Source organism: Lynx canadensis, chromosome C1 (genome assembly GCF_007474595.2).
Source record: "Lynx canadensis isolate LIC74 chromosome C1, mLynCan4.pri.v2, whole genome shotgun sequence".
In the NCBI taxonomy this organism is placed as follows: Eukaryota; Metazoa; Chordata; class Mammalia; order Carnivora; family Felidae; genus Lynx; species Lynx canadensis.
The window spans coordinates 182,180,176-182,196,063 of NC_044310.1; the positions used below are offsets into that span (position 1 = coordinate 182,180,176).

At 39.9% G+C, this 15,888-nt stretch overlaps 1 protein-coding gene and 1 long non-coding RNA gene across 4 annotated transcripts in view; one reads left to right on the forward strand and one right to left on the reverse strand.

Moving 5' to 3' along the window:
* The window catches only part of HECW2 (HECT, C2 and WW domain containing E3 ubiquitin protein ligase 2), a 239,868-nt gene that overhangs the window by 14,454 nt on the left and 209,526 nt on the right, over positions 1 to 15,888 (reverse strand). For all 3 annotated transcript variants that reach the window (XR_004344036.1, XM_032594456.1, XM_030324947.1), the window contains exons 23-27: positions 13,652 to 13,781; positions 12,492 to 12,638; positions 11,730 to 11,844; positions 8,797 to 8,882; positions 7,703 to 7,815 (exon numbers count right to left, since the gene is read on the reverse strand). Coding sequence is in view for 2 of the 3 variants with exons in the window: in XM_032594456.1 (XP_032450347.1) it covers positions 7,703 to 7,815; positions 8,797 to 8,882; positions 11,730 to 11,844; positions 12,492 to 12,638; positions 13,652 to 13,781 (591 nt within the window). In the remaining variant the exon portion in view is untranslated. The remainder of the gene's footprint in view (positions 1 to 7,702; positions 7,816 to 8,796; positions 8,883 to 11,729; positions 11,845 to 12,491; positions 12,639 to 13,651; positions 13,782 to 15,888) is intronic.
* Positions 4,558 to 8,907, forward strand: LOC115520511. Its single transcript, XR_003970807.1, has 2 exons — positions 4,558 to 4,912; positions 7,742 to 8,907. It is a non-coding gene; the product is annotated as an uncharacterized LOC115520511 (long non-coding RNA).

Here is a 15,888-nt window from a genome sequence, read left to right on the forward strand (position 1 = left end):
GCTCTGCACTAGGGGATCTGGCTGGGTGAGTGGGCACTAAAATCCAGCCTACCTTTGCCTATGCTCACCAAACCATGAGCCCTAACTCAGGGCTGCATTTCTCCACAAGGCTACAAGACACAGTTGTCTAATTAATCCAAAAGATCCAGATGAGCTATTAGTGGCCCTGCACACAAACAATTTTAATACAAGGAGTTGCAAGTCTGCTCTGCAGAGTCAGGAAAGGCTTTAAGTGGGTACTGTTTGTGCCAAGCCTTGAAGGATTTGTAGGTGTATAGGGTTTTTCTGGATAAACAACAAGGAGAAGGATGTTCTTAGCAGACTGCCCGGAAGTATGGGGAAACAATGCATCATCAGGAAACTCGAGAAGTAAAAGTACTTGAGTGACAGTGGCCAAGACTAGACCATAAGCCAGTTGGGGAGGCAGAACCACATCAGGAAGTGAGGTGTGTTCATGCAAAGACCTTTCCCATTTATTCCATTGAGGAAAGGTAGCCGGTGACTAAGTATGGGGAGTAAGATGGCAGAGGTACCATTAAACAAAGCAGGAAATATAGGAAATGGGTGGGGGAATAGACAATGAGTTCAGAGCTTGTAATCAGCATGAAAATTCAAAGTTACCAATCACACAGAATGATAAAATTCAATTAAAGTAATCCAGTGATTGTTTTGTTAGCCTAGATAGATTTATAAACACAAATAAAGGTAAAACTTGTTAGGATTTTTAAAATATTCATAATTTCTGTAATATCCCCATTAATATCTTCTTAGACCATGAGATTTAGAACAGGAATTCCTGCTAAGACTAGTTCACAAATATTTGTGTAATCCATGGTGACACAGAATAATCCCTGACCTTCACCAGGTGTTCAATAAATGTCAATCAAGGGAAGGGAATTCTGGCCTTTACTACCCCCACTACTCATTTGTCATATCCCATCTGGTGGCCAATGATGTTGGTTACCTGTTCATTTAAATGTCTATTACTTCCTTCACTGTTAAGGTCCACATGGACAGAGACCAATTTATATCTACCACAAGGTTTTGCATACAATAAATGCATAATGAGTATCAAAAGGCTTTTTTAGAGGAAGTCTCTCTGCTAATAATGCCTTCCAAAGTTTCAATAGGACACCTTGGTTAAAATGTACCTGGATTTATAAATACAGTGTGGAATGTCCCCATAGTGGGGATTCCTGCATCTGGGGATGATCGGCAGAAGAAACTTCAACCTATGCACTGTGAGCTTCTTCACCTGTAAATGAAGAAGACTACACACTTGTTAAATGTAAGAATTTAAAGCTGTAGAAGAAAACTCAGTAGGGAACAGTTCCAGGACGAAAACTCTTGGAAGTCCAAGCAAAATATAAATATCCTGAGTGGATATAGCATATTTCTTGCCCACCCAAAGATATACCATGCCAGCTCTGAGGGCTAGATATTAGGAACAACAGTAATAATGGCTAAATCTAGGGGCACCTGGGTGGTGAAGTCATCTAAGTGTCCGACTCTTGGTTTTGGCTCCGGTCATTATATCATGGTTCATGAGATTGAGTCCCACATTGTGCTCCATGCTGACAGCACGGGGCCTGCTTGGGCTTCTTTCTCTCCCTCTCTCTCTGCCCCTCCCCTGCTCTCTCTCTCTCAAAATAAATAAACTTCAAAAAAAAATGGCTACATTTATTGAATGATGTAGTAGGCCTCATTTTAAGCACTTTGCATGTGTTACCTCAGTTCATCCTCAAGACAACTTTGTGATGTAATTACTGGTATGTATCTCAATTGTTCAGATGAGGATACAGAGATACAAAAGTGACTCTGGCATATCGCATCTGGAGTAGTCCACAGTCATACCCTAAGTTTAAGAATTCACTAAGAACAGGGCACCTGGGTGGCTCAGTCGGCTAAGCGTCCGACTTCGGCTCAGGTCATAATCTCACAGTCCATGAGTTCGAGGCCCGCGTCGGGCTCTGTGCTGACGGCTCCGAGCCTGGACCCTGTTTCGGATTCTGTGTCTCCCTCTCTCTCTCTGCCCCTCCCCTGCTCATGCTCTGTCTCTCTCTGTCCCAAAAATAAATAAAAACATTTAAAAAAATTTATTAAAAAAAAAAAGAATTCACTAAGAACAATATTCACTGAGTGCAAATTATATGCCAGGACTCAGCACTATAGGCAAAGCCACATTCAATTCCAACAAGGTCCTTGTTCTCACGGGCTTATATCCTAGAGGGAGAGACAGATAATCAACAAGTAAACCAATAACTAAACATAATGATTAAGTTGGGGTATGTCTAATGAAGGAAATAAAGTGTGACAGAGTGACAGGTGCACTGGGGGCACTAGCCTGGAGGGGCTTTCTGAGGAGAACAAGAATTTCTTGGCCTTTTTGTTGTTTTGTTTTTTGGTAAATGTTTTCATAAGAATAAAAAGCAGAGTTTTAAAAATGAAAAAAGTTGTATCTTTAAAAAATATTTTTATTTTTTAAAGTTCTAGTCCACTAGAGAAACTGTCTCCCCGAGACACCCATTTCATAATTAATTCTTGCTTATTTCTTAATTTGGGTCAGCATTTCATTCATAATAATCTCCAGACACAGCCATTTTCAAAACGCTTCCCCCCCTTCAAAAAACCCACTACCCCTCCATCATTATTGCAGCTCTCCAAATCCTTTGTCCCATCATCCTACTTGGCAAGAACCTTCAGAGATGAACACATAAACTCCATACCATGCTGGGAGAGAGGATCTGCCCTGCATTTTCCAGGCTGGCATGTTAGCATCCTGTCTTTCAGAATGTTTCAGAGCAATTGCCATAAAGTGAATTGACTGTCTCGTAAGTACATCAGAGCACCAGGGGATAGGAAATCTACAGAAACTCAAAATACAGAACTAACTACCAACCGCAGAGCAGAGGAAGTGCAGTAATGTGTTCAGGCTATAAGCCTTTGCGGAGACACCAGTCTGCCTCCATCATTATTTATCATCTGCGTCTCTAGTTACTTCATTACCACAAGAGAGAAAAAAAGAGCCATGGACTCAACTTGTACTGGCTTCAGAAACAACCCTATATACTTTAATACACTTTTTGGCTCACAATGTAAGTAGTGCTACCACAAAGTGAGACTAGGAAATCTGAGAAAATAAGACTCAAATTTGCTTGCTTGAAAGGTTGAAAAGCCCTCCATCATCTGTGTCTAGAAAGGCTAAGATGCCCTCCCATTTGCCACAACTGCCCATCCTCATTCTGTACAGCCACTTCCAGCTCTCTAGGCTACAGCCTCTCATTTCTGAATGAGATGATGCCAGAATTTTTTTTTAATTTTTTTACATTTATTTATTTTTGAGAAACAGAGTGAGACAAAGCATGAGCAGGGGAGGGGCAGAGAGAGAAGGAGACACAGAATCTGAAGCAGGCTCCAGGCTCTGAGCAAGTGGTCAGCACAGAGCCTGACATGGGACTCGAACTCACAAACTGTGAGATCATGACCTGAGCCGAAGTCGGACGCTGAACCGACTGAGCCACCCAGGTGCCCCATGCCAGACTTCTTATAGAATACATTTTGTAAGTAAGAAGAACACCCATCCATTTTGTCTCCAGTCAAAAGAGAGGTCCTACTTTACAGGTTAAACACTGTCTCACTAACAGGAAAAAGAAATACATTGGGGTTGACCAGCATGAGACAGACCAGATCTTCAGTTCTGCAACTTAAACCTATCAGGAAATAGCTGGAAAAATGGCTTCAGTATATCCGTTTCAATGATAGGAGAAATGGCCTCAGTCATATAGAACAATCTCTTCAGACTACAGACAATCTTACAGATCTTTTTTTAACATTTAAGCAACACCCCACATTTCAAAGGATGACGCCAATGTTATCAGTCAAAAAAATCACTTCTGAAAAAATATATGGTCGTACATTGAAGTTTTTCTTGTTATATTTTTCCTCCAAGTGTACTTTCTCTGAGGAGCACATCTTCATAGTTATAGCAGTATGGTGGGCTTACGGAAGAGTCAGAATCAAGGGATAAAAAGAACAAAGGAAAGCTACTCTCTCTAAGGACTTTCAAATGCATTATCTTACTCACTTGTCACATCCTCTTTGAGCAGGGCATTGTTGTCCCTATTCTGCAGAGATGGATCAGGCCTCTTGCTTCGGAGCAGAAAGCCAGTATATCCTTGCGCTATGATCTGCACGCATGCCTCTCCAATAGATAAGCTCACTACCTGTGGAGCAGAATGGCTGAACAGCTATTTCTCCCTATCAGATCTAAAACGTTAGAGCCTGTTATAGACAAGATACGAAAGTAGTCTGCTTGCCTGACGTGCTTCATATATCATCTGTATTTATGCATTTTTATAATCTGGGTAAAACTAGGAATCTAGAACCAACCTTAGGTCATAATGAAGAAAGGAAGAAACAACGTCTGTTGCCCAACTGTGTGTACGCAATGATAATGGAGAACACCATCACTTATAATGAGTCAGCACACAAACTTCCTGGAACTCTCAGGGGGAAGTAGAAAGTGAACCAGCCTGACTCCCAAGATTTTCAGAAACCTCTCACTATAAGTTTTTGTTCAACCAAACCTAATATACCACCCTCTCCCTGGCCTTTTGCACATCAAGTGATCTTCTAGGTCCCAGAGTTAGCTGGTGGCAGAGGCAGGACTAGAACCCAGATCTTCTAACTCCCAACCCTGTGCTCCTTCCAATACACTACTGCCTGATATATTTTACAGATGATGGTGACAGAAATCATAATGGCAGCCACTACTAACTACTCAAGGCCAGGGTCAGCAGTAAATGTTTTACATGAATGATTGCATTGAATCCTCAGAATTACTGACCTACAAAGTAAATAAGGAAACAGAGGCTCAGAAAAATTAAGCAACTTCTCCAAGACTCAACTGCAGGTAAGCGACAGAGCTGGAACGCAGCCCAGTCTCTCTGAAGCTAGGTCTCAGGTCTACATCAAATTACCTTTCTCTGCTTACCATGTTTGGTGAAAATTGCAGTGATTAAATGTGAACAACTTATATATCTGCTTATTATTACAGTTTATTCCATCTACTTTACAAAAATAACTCTTTATAAAAAATAGATTTCAAGAGTAAAGTGGCACAATTAATCTGCCATTTCCTGCCTCCTTGATGCTAATCCTTGAGTTTTTCAGAATGGTGCAAAGCCTTAATCAGACAGTGTGAATCTGTTTTTGAGATACAAATATGTGTTTAAGGTGGGGGTGGGGGAGGGATGATTCAGGTATAAAGAAAATATTTCTTTAAATAATGAAATTACAGTCTCCCAAATCTGGAACATCAGGTATGCTGGCTAATACTTAGGGGGTTGGATGTAGTGCCTCTGTTCACAGATTGAAATATACTGAGGGTGACTGAGGAGGCTTACGCCGGCCCTGAGCTTGCACTGCTCATTGCCGTCTGTATCTGTATTTTCAGTGCCCCTCTTGTCATGTGTTGATGCTTAGAAAATAATTATTAAGAAACAGTGTCTTGCAATCGCTAGGAAGAAAGTCTCGTTAACAGGTTTCTCAAAGTTACTTGTACTTAAAAAAAAAACTCAGGATGACATCCTGGGGTACCTAATACCATTGGGGAAGATCATTTAACCACCCCCCCCAGATTGCAGCGTTTTTTTTTTTTAACATTTATTTATTTATTTTGAGAAAGAGCATGTGAACGGGGGAGGAGCAGAGAGGGAGGGAGAGGGAGAATCCCAAGCAGGCTCTGCAATGTCAGAGCCCTATGAGGGGCTCCAATTCACAATCCTCGAGATTATGATCGAAGTCTAATCAAGAGACGCTCAACTGACTGAGCCGCCCAGGTGCCCCACAGTCTTATTATTAGTAAAATGAGAGGCAATCTGAAGTCTTTTTTACCTCAAAAATACTGTATTGTTACTGCTGATTACATAAAGGAGTTCTAAAATCAACTCTCCTCCATTCCTCTTTCATTCATGTGTTCCCTCCTTTTCTTTTGTTTCAGTTCCAGTTCTCCATTCAACCCCAAACACTTATATTCACAACTACTACCTTACAGGCTCTTAAATTTATTAGCAGCAGCAAAGCAATTTTTTTTTCACTCCAGGGAAGTGTATTATCTTATTATGAATGAGAATCAATGCAGAGAGCATTCACATGGCACTAAGGCATGTATGATTTAAGTTAAAGAGGTATAGAGTATGTTGACATGATTTAATACTCTCTAGAAACCATAGTGGCAATTTTTAGTGACGGGATTCTAAATAGTTATTCATATATACTTAAAATGAGAGCTTCTGCGAACACCTAAGTCACAGCCACAATCATAAGAAGCCACAGTGTGATGACCAACATTGTTTCACTAAAGCTAACAAATGCTTTGGTTATACAGCATTTTGTATTATAACAGAAGATATTTGCAAATGATATATCCAATAAGGGGTTAGTATCCAAAATATATAGAGAAATTATACAACTCAACACCAAAATCCCACAAATAATCCAATTAAAAATGGGCCAAGGATGTGAACAGATATTTTTCCAAAGAAGACATACAGATAGCCAATAGGCACATGAAAAGATGCTCTACATCACTAATCATCAAGGAAATGCAAATCAAAACCACAATGCAACATCCCCTATCACTTTCAGGATGGTTAAAATAAAAAAGACAAGAACTAAGTGTTGGCGAGGATGTGGAGAAAAAGGAATGAGGCCTTATGCACTGTTGGTAGAAATGTAACTTGGTGCAGCCACTGTGGAAAACAGTTGGGAGGTTCTTCAAAGAATTAAAAATAAAAATACCATATGATCCAGTAATTCCACTACTAGATATTTACCCAAAGAAAATGAAAACACTAATTCAAAAAGATACTGCAGCATTATTTACAATAGCTAAGATACGGAGGCAACCCATATTGACTGATGAACGGATAAAGAATATGTGGTGCGTGTGCCTGTCACATGTGCCTGCACGCGCGCGCACACACACACACACCCACACACACACACAGAGGAATGTTGCACAGTCATACAAAACATGAGATCTTATCATTTGTAAAAACACAGATGAACCTAGAGTGTATTCTGTTAAGTGAAATAAGTCAGACAGAGAAAGCCAAATGATTTCACTTACATGTGGCATCTAAAAAACAAAACAAATGAGTAAACCAACAAAAGGCAGAAATAGACTCATAGAGAGAACAAACTTATAGTTGCCAGTGGGAGGGGGAATGGGAGATAGTCAAAATGGGTGAAGGGAAGAAGGTGATACAGGCTTCCAGTTGTGGAATGAATAAGTTAGGCTAATAGAAGGCACAGCATAGGGAATACAGTCAATGATATTATAATAGTGACGTCTTGGGGCAGACAGTAGCTACACTTGTGGTGAACACGGCATAATGTATAGACTTGTCGAATCACTATTTTGTACACCTGAAACTAATGTAACATCATGTGTAAATTATACTTCAATAAAAAAAAGAGAAAAAGATATGTATGCATGCATTTTAAGTATGCCCAGTAAGATCTTTTACTCCTCCATTTTGAAAGGTAATCAAAGATAAATTCATTCTAAGAGCTTTTTTCCACTCTCCCAAACTTTTAATATAAAAACAGTAATTAATCAATACACGCATAACTTAAAGGTCTCTCTCTCCTGGAATACCTGTCATGACAGTACAGAAGTGTTGTTTTTTTATTTTACCTGGGAAGAGCAGTGATTTTCCCCCATTTCTCCACACAGAATCTTCTCGGGCCATTACTCCCTCGGAGAGAAGCAAATCCTTCATAGGGAATGCTGGATGTGCCTGTGACAAACTGTCAACCAAAGAAAACAGAAGGATGAAGTGAAACCAAGAGGCTAGCTGCTGACAAACGCATGGCATCATTCATGTGCAGGGCCCTCAGGGAAGAACAGCAGGCTGCTCACTGGTGGGAAAGCCTGAAGACAAAACTCCATGGGTGTGGAAAAACCCAACACAAGAATTCTGACAAAGATCTGGGGAACACTAAGGACAGACAGTGCATTATAAAAGAAAAGGAGATCCAGAGGGTCTTAGTAGATAAAGCATCCTGTACGGCTAGCCAGCTCAGTAGACTGAATTGGGTGTATTTCCCATTACAGATAAATAAAGTAGGTATATCAATCAACCTAAGTCTACTTGACATCAGTCCCTGATCAACTTGAGGTGAATAAATGAGGACCAGATCCTTGATCCAAAGGAGTTAAGACCCAATCTATTTGTAAGGCTCTGCCTAAGCATCCAGAAGGCTTGTTCTCGATATCTCTTTGGCTACGATCAACCAGCAAATGCCCATGTAACTATGAACACCACAAGAAAATAATGAGTTAGTTTCCCCGGTATCCTTGAACTTCACTGTTATCTCAAGTTTGTGGAAAGTTACATGGAAGAAAAGAAAAGATTCTTTTTCAAAGACCCGGTCACTTCCTAAGGGACTGAAGGTCATTTTCTATTGCTAGAGGTGCTGCCCTGCAGAGTGCCCCAGGATCTCATGTTGAAGGGACCAAGCTGCCCTGAAGGCAGGTGTTTTTCCTGGGATTCTTGGACTGGAGTTGGTATTTCCTCAAAATTCTAATGAGATGCTTGGACGTGGCTGGGGATGTTCTGCATAGTGATGGAGCCACAGAACATGCAATCAGAAGAGTCTGAAACAATGTATCCCACATTTGCAGGCAAACATGGGGTGTGTTTACTGAGTACTTAGCAATTATTAAACATAAGCAATTCCAATAATAATTATATTAAGGCATTAAAAAATTAACCAATGGCATCTTACCTGTAACAACCTGAGTCGCTGTTCATTGTTGAATCTTTCCACTGCAGCCCAGAACCACCGAATTACAATATGATTGTCATGATATCCTATTAAACCAATCAGGAAAGCCCACATTACTTTGACCTGTCTATGTTAAGATGACATGACACCATGACGTGTCGACAAAAGACCCCCAGACATAAATCATCATCTTGGATTCTTTAAAGGTTGTCTATCATTTAAGACTAGGGAATAACACTGTAAATACAATCACACGAGTGTCAAAAGTCAAACAAAGACAATACTCAATGAAACTAGGAGGTCTCTGTTTCCATTTAGTGGTCAGTAAACAAAACTGGTGGAGTGAAGAACAACAAAGTTGTCATTTTAACCATACCATTTCTGAAAAAGATCATTGCTGTTACTGGAAATACCTAACTCTTTTGGTCATTCATTTAAGAAATAATTTTCAAGTATCACTATGCCAAGCACTGTACTAAGCTTGGGGGTAACAATGGCAAAGCAAACGGACCCTTACAGGGCTTCTGGTAAAGGAGAGACATGTTAATCAAATAAGTATACAAGTAAATACTTAATTGCAAACTATTTTAAAACTACATATAATGTTCATATTTTTAAATCAACTTACTTTTTATTAATAAAAAGGAAATCGTAATTTTATTACTCTATTTCCTTCAACTAATAAATCGCAAATAACCACGAACCTAAATGTTACTTTTATTCCATAGCTTAGTAGAATTTAATAAAATGTCAAAAGTATCATCCCCGGGAGGATTAAGGCAGTACGTGTGGATCCCAAAATCTTTCATCGGAGAAAAATTAAGTTGAGAGAAGATTAAGGTACAATTGGTGATTCAAACCAATTAACTCATGTGCTCGAGGTACACAAAGCCACTCTCATTCCGAGTCAGCACAAGTAAGTCCAACATACAAGGTGGGTAAAAAACGATTTGAATTTGAGTTTTTGCTCACAGGTTACAGTGGTTGTAGAATTTGGGGGAAATTTTGCCTTAGCGTTTACCATTTGATCAGTGATGCTTAGTGCCCTTTGGACAAGAAAGGGATCCAAGTGAAAGGTGAATATATTTATACTGGACATGGTGTTATACAGGCTCCATGTCCATTTGGCAGAAACTAGCTATTTGGTGCTGAGCAAATCGTTTTCTCATCTATAAAATAAGCACAGTGGCTCTTTATAGCTCTTCTGATCTTATGAATCAGGCCCCTTTCTGCTTCTCCTTTGCTGTTTGTGCCAAACCTTCTGGAGGAGGAGGACAGCAAGTGTCTCTTCATATTCTCTACAAACAGCTGCCTAATGACCACATGGCAGGTGGCAGAGCTGCCTCTTCATCCAGTGCCAGCTAGTTGGGTCAGCAAACAGCTGGGTATCTCACCATCTCTCTGCCTCCCCACCCGGAGCACTCTCTTCCCAAGCATTTCACTTGGAAAGATTTACAATAACCATGAAATAGGGACTTGAGTAGACATACACAGTGAATAAAGCTTACAATACGTAAAGATGAATATGGCTGATCTGATTAACAGTGTTGCTATCAGAATCTGCCCGGGGCAGAGCCGGGGGGGGGGGGGGGCGGGGGGCTAATGGCATTTATGGTAAGATTTTTAAGTTATGTAGCATGCTGGAGAAAATTGTGTTCTAGGTGGTAAAAAGAGCTTGGTTAACAAAGTTACAATAACCAAGGCCACATATGGGTTACACATGGGGCCAGTTGGAAAAGATGCATCGTAGCAATTGGGTTTCAGAAATAGCAGCAAGAGAGACTGCAATTTAATACGGCCTTTCAGAGAAAATGGGCACGCACGGCCAGCCCACGGCAATAGCGATGAGCTGGAAGAGCCACGAACAGGCAAGAACAAAAGCAATTCAGCAAATGTTATTTTTTTTTTTTACTCTAAACTTAAAAAAAATTTTTTTTAATCTTTTGTTTCAATGTACAGATAACTGAAGATAGAGATGTTCAGCTCTCAGTGTATTCTGCTAAGTGGTTAATTCAGCGACTTAAAGTTTGTAGTTTTTACTCTCCAAGTTCAGAACTGCTGCTAACCTTACATTCTGAGTTAAAAACCAAAAGCCAAAATCACAACAAAAAGCAACTGCTATTTGTCATGACTTTCTGAAGACTATCACACTGCAATAAATTTCAGAAAAGGTATTTTCTCTTTGCTTAAAATTATGGGATAAAACTTCAACTCTGGATCACCATCAGGTCCCTTTCAAAGTCTATTGACTCAGTGATGAGATTTCAATGGCTTCAGTCCCAACTGCTAATGGACAATTTATAGTCATCTACAGAAATGCCACTTCTAAAGCTTCCCAGGCGGTGAACTGTCATATGATGCAGGTTTTAACTAATCTTACAGTAGTTTGCTTTTCAGTTGAACTTCATGCTTGAGTTTAGAAGGGCCTGTTCAATAAGCTTCTTGAATTTTGAGAACCAGGTCTTATTCCATTTATGTGTTTCAACCGTGAATTACGACTGGTAGGTAGTTCAGTGAAATGCAGAAAAACTGCCTTTGCTCTATTGGGAAGCTTAGAGGGTGTGTCGCTTCAAGTTTTAGAATGGAGGGAGAAGAGGTGGAGTTTGACCAGGTGGATGTGAGTTCCTAGGTGCTTCACTAACAACATAAAACAATTAATTAGTGTTCTTATGGTCACATTTCTTCACCAACAATTAACAGTTATGACATCCTCAGATGGTGTGTAAACAGTCCTTCCTCCACTTGATGGATGAGGTAACTAGGAAAAGAAGGGAATGTACCTTGCCCAAGGTCTCAGAGGAGACTGTGGCAAACCTATGATTATAATACAGAGTGCCTTGCCTGTCCTGGATTCAGGCTGGCATTCAGGCTAACCATTTGCTTCCCCTTAATATGAAACGTAAAAGTTCAGCCATCTCTAAATCACATTTCACCTCCTCTGTATTCTGTGTTGTTTCTCCAGTCACTCAGGTCGATTTCAGCTGTGCCCGCGATGACGAGTTCCAGTTCTCTTGCATCAAAAACAGACACCAGCCTGGCATCCACCACCTGTGGAGTAAAAAGAATGCAGGGCATGGCTTGCGAGTCAGGAGAAATCTCAGCTATAATTAAGCCTCATCAGAAAAGGAGGGCACAAGGAATTTTAGGAATAGGACGGAAGTGCTCTGTGTAGGCACTCTGAAGAATGCAATGCTCTCGACAAATATATTTTTAAGACAAGATGGATGAGTTTCTCCTCAACAGAATTTTCATTTTAAGACTGACCACTGATAAATCCAGTTTGTTTTTCTCTTTTAAAAAGATCTAGTGCTCCTCCAAAGGAAGTCACATGGAGTATTTGTCACAACTCATTCAAACCCTAAGATACAATCACTTCACATAGCAAGCATGAGACGTGATCACCCGTATCAAAGCATGAGTAAGACGTATGACTTCACTGTTATTAGTGGTCATTAAGTCATGAAATGCTACTTGAATTCATCATTTTATTTCAAAGATCTCTTGTAAGGGGGCATGGAGCTTTTTTGTGTTCTTGAAACACATATAAAATATATTGGAGTTTTTAAATTGAAAGTGCAATAATAAATATAACAAAAGAAAAATGGAAATATCGCACACAAATAAAGCACCAGAAGATGGACTGTGGTATCATAGATAGCAGCCTGCAAAACCCCACTCCCTCTGATTGTCTTTACCTCATAGAAGCCACGCACTAAACTCTCTGTTTGCTGAACAACACCCCTCTCAATCCGCCATTTCACCATCCTCTCGATGTACTCCTTCTTGTTCTTCTCTGTGACCGGGATATTGGCACCCCCTGGTTTTAATTCTCGTTCGGTAATCTGAGATTAAAAAACAAAACAAAACACTGAACATAAAGAAATACTCTTGATGTTAGAAGAACACTGCTACCAATGAGCCGAAATCACCCAGCTACCTGTCTTTGCCCTGGCCACGGCGGGAGGGGGGTTTCCACAACAGTGGGGGGAGGTGCAACATGGAGCCCACGCACACACCGGTGCTCAGTAAAAACTAGGCATTGAGCTGATGTCTAAAAGCCTCAGTGGTTAAAAATCTATATATTGTGAGTGCTGGAGGTTAAATTTTAAATCCTGACTAAACTAGTAAGTCTTTTAAATGAAAATAAATTAGCTCCAGGTTCTGCCCCACTGCTATTGGAATGTTTGGCAAAAACATATTTTCGCAAATTCCATTAGGGTTCAGAATCAACTACATATCAAAAGCCAATATTTAAGTAAAGATTTGCCTTAAGGAAGCAGAATTACATTTAAGTGAATGTTACATTGAGAACTTCTTTTCCAAAACACGAAATACAGAAGACTAGCCAAACATAAATGTGTAAATAAGAATATTACTTATGAAACAGTATATAATTTTTGAAAGAAATGTTTTTAACCAACGACCATGTTTTCAAACCTTCACCAAAACATTATTTCATCCCTCAGCTTCAAAACATTTTCCGCTCTTAAACATGAATGAGAGTTAAGTACAAATGCCAATTAAATAATTTAATATTCAACTCTGGGGTAGCATGGACTTTGAAAAGCTGTATTTTATACAAGGCAATTCTAAAATTTTATGTGGATATTTTAGTTGGGAATAAAAAGAAGATTGCTTATAACACACAAATAGTTACCACAATCTGTAAATTAGACCATCCTACTCTGCTGTTGGTATTAAAATAATTTTTGTAGCCAAAATTATTATAACTGTATATAAACAGGGGTTGAAACCACCCAACAAGCCACAAATAAGTACGCATATGAATTAATTCTTCATCAACCAACAGCCTTTAATTACCACGCTAAGTCACCGGGGATTCACATACACAGACCTGCCCAAAAACTTCTTCATTCACAGTGAATGTCAGGTCCAGGATGTCATGGATATCATTGTCTTTCATCCACTGCAGGCTCTGGTGGAACTCTTCATCAAGGTATTCTAGATCACTCAGGTCACACAGACTAAGATGATAAACAGATAGAAGCAGATATGTAGGGATGACTGTTAGGAAAACCCCAAAGACACAGGAAAGAAACTAAGAATTGAAGACAAGAACAAGGTCAACAAAATAGGCAGTGATTTCTGGAATGTTCTCAGTCAAACTCAGTAACCAAAGCAGCTAAATAATAAAAAAAATACGCTATACGATGTAAAAATCCTGGATATATAAAATGCCTTAAATCAACCAGCCTGTCCGAGTGGCTGCCATTTGCCTAGTCATTCACGACTAATGCCAGAGCAGGAACTGGAACTCAGGTGTTCACAGCCTGAGTCCCATATTCTTTTGGCTACGTTACACCACCTTAAAACACTGTTCTCATAATTAGATATTTTTGGTGTGTTTCTATACTGTACTTTAACTTTGTTATTTTTTTCAAAGACTAGATTGAGTGATCCACATTCACATACATCTCCTTTTTCTTCATGGTTCTTGTTTTTTCCAGATTTCTGAAAACAGCAAGCTACGGAATCTCTCTACAATTGTAATAGTTTTCCATACTTCTTTCCTCTTTTTTCATTGTGGAGAGAGGATCTGCATACAATGGAGTTACTGTTATATAGCCCAGTTTTAAGGTGGTAACAACTGATTTGCTTTTGTTGTTTTGAATTTTCCCCCCATCAGCCCAATTTCAGAGGTCATTTTGTTTCGTTCAGTATAAACATTTATTAGGCATCAAGGATGTGCCAGACATCTTAACAGCTACTTGATAAACAGTTACTGCCCTCAGGGGCTAATGGTCTAGTTGGGGAGACAGGCACACAAATAGGTCAATTAATATAAGGTGATGATGATAGCCTAGGCTGGGTAACACTTAAAATTTGTGTATTTCTTACATGAATGTTACACTCCAATTAAAAACAACGATAAGGTAGATACAGGGAGTTCTCATAGCAAGAATGCGGGACTTCAACCTGGAGATTCAGGAAAGTCTTTTGGAGTAGGTAATACCTACATCAAAATTTGTAGGCTGTTTAAAAGATAGAGAAGTAAAGGGAAATGGATGAAAAGAAGGAGAAGGGGGAAAAGAAAGGGAGGAGAGAACAACATTAACAAAGCACAAGGCCATGGAATATGCAAAATACTCAAGCATACTGGTAGTATCAGAGAGTTAACCACAAGACATAACATCCAGAGAAGGCTAGGAAGGTAGCTGGGACCAGGCCTTGAATATCATTCTAAGGAGCATGGTGCTTCGGAACTACTGAAATATTTTAGGACAGGAAATGACATGACCAGATGTGAGATGCGATTTTAAATAGTTCTCTGGAGATTGTAGTATAGAGGATTACTTAAAATGGGGGTGGGGAGAGGAGTGGTTCTCATCAGATGGTGAAGGCAATTAGTAGACCACTACAGTAATCTGGCCAAAATAAGATAAGAGTTTTATTTTAAGAGCACAGCTATTAAGGGTGGACAGGAGAAGATGAATTTAAGAATTATTTAAGGGGTAAACATGGGCATTAGTAAGTGGTATCATCAGGGGTATAAAGAAGGCTATCAAAATAGGGGTACCAAATGAACTCATGTTGCAAGCCAGCTCTGATTAACTGCCAGTCTTGAGGACTATAAGTGGAAAAAATTCCTGAGGCCAAAATGAATTCAGTGGGGAAGAGTATGATAAATGATTTGTGAACCACAGCATGGCAGTGGAATGGGTGGTAGGGAAGAGCAGAATCTGTGCTGTCTATCTGCCATCCCTGTGTGAGGGTGACTCCCAGTTTCTGACCAGTGACCTGAGAATCCTGGCACCATGGACTGTGACTAGGCACATGGGAGAAGGTACACTTTTAGGTTGAGGAAATTGAGGAGTTTAGTGGTCACCATGTTGATTTTGAGATGCCTAGGAGACATGCACGTGGAGACACTCAGTGGAATGTTGACCACATGAGCCTCTAACTCAAAGATTAAGACTAAGGGTGCAGATGTGAGCCAGTAGGAGAAGAGACAGGTGTAGACATTTCGCCATGACAGCACATAGAGAGAGAAAAGCAGGAGGGGGGAGAGGCAAGAATGGAAGCTCCAGGAACACCGAAATTTAAGGGGAAGTCAGAGGAGAAGCCCATGAA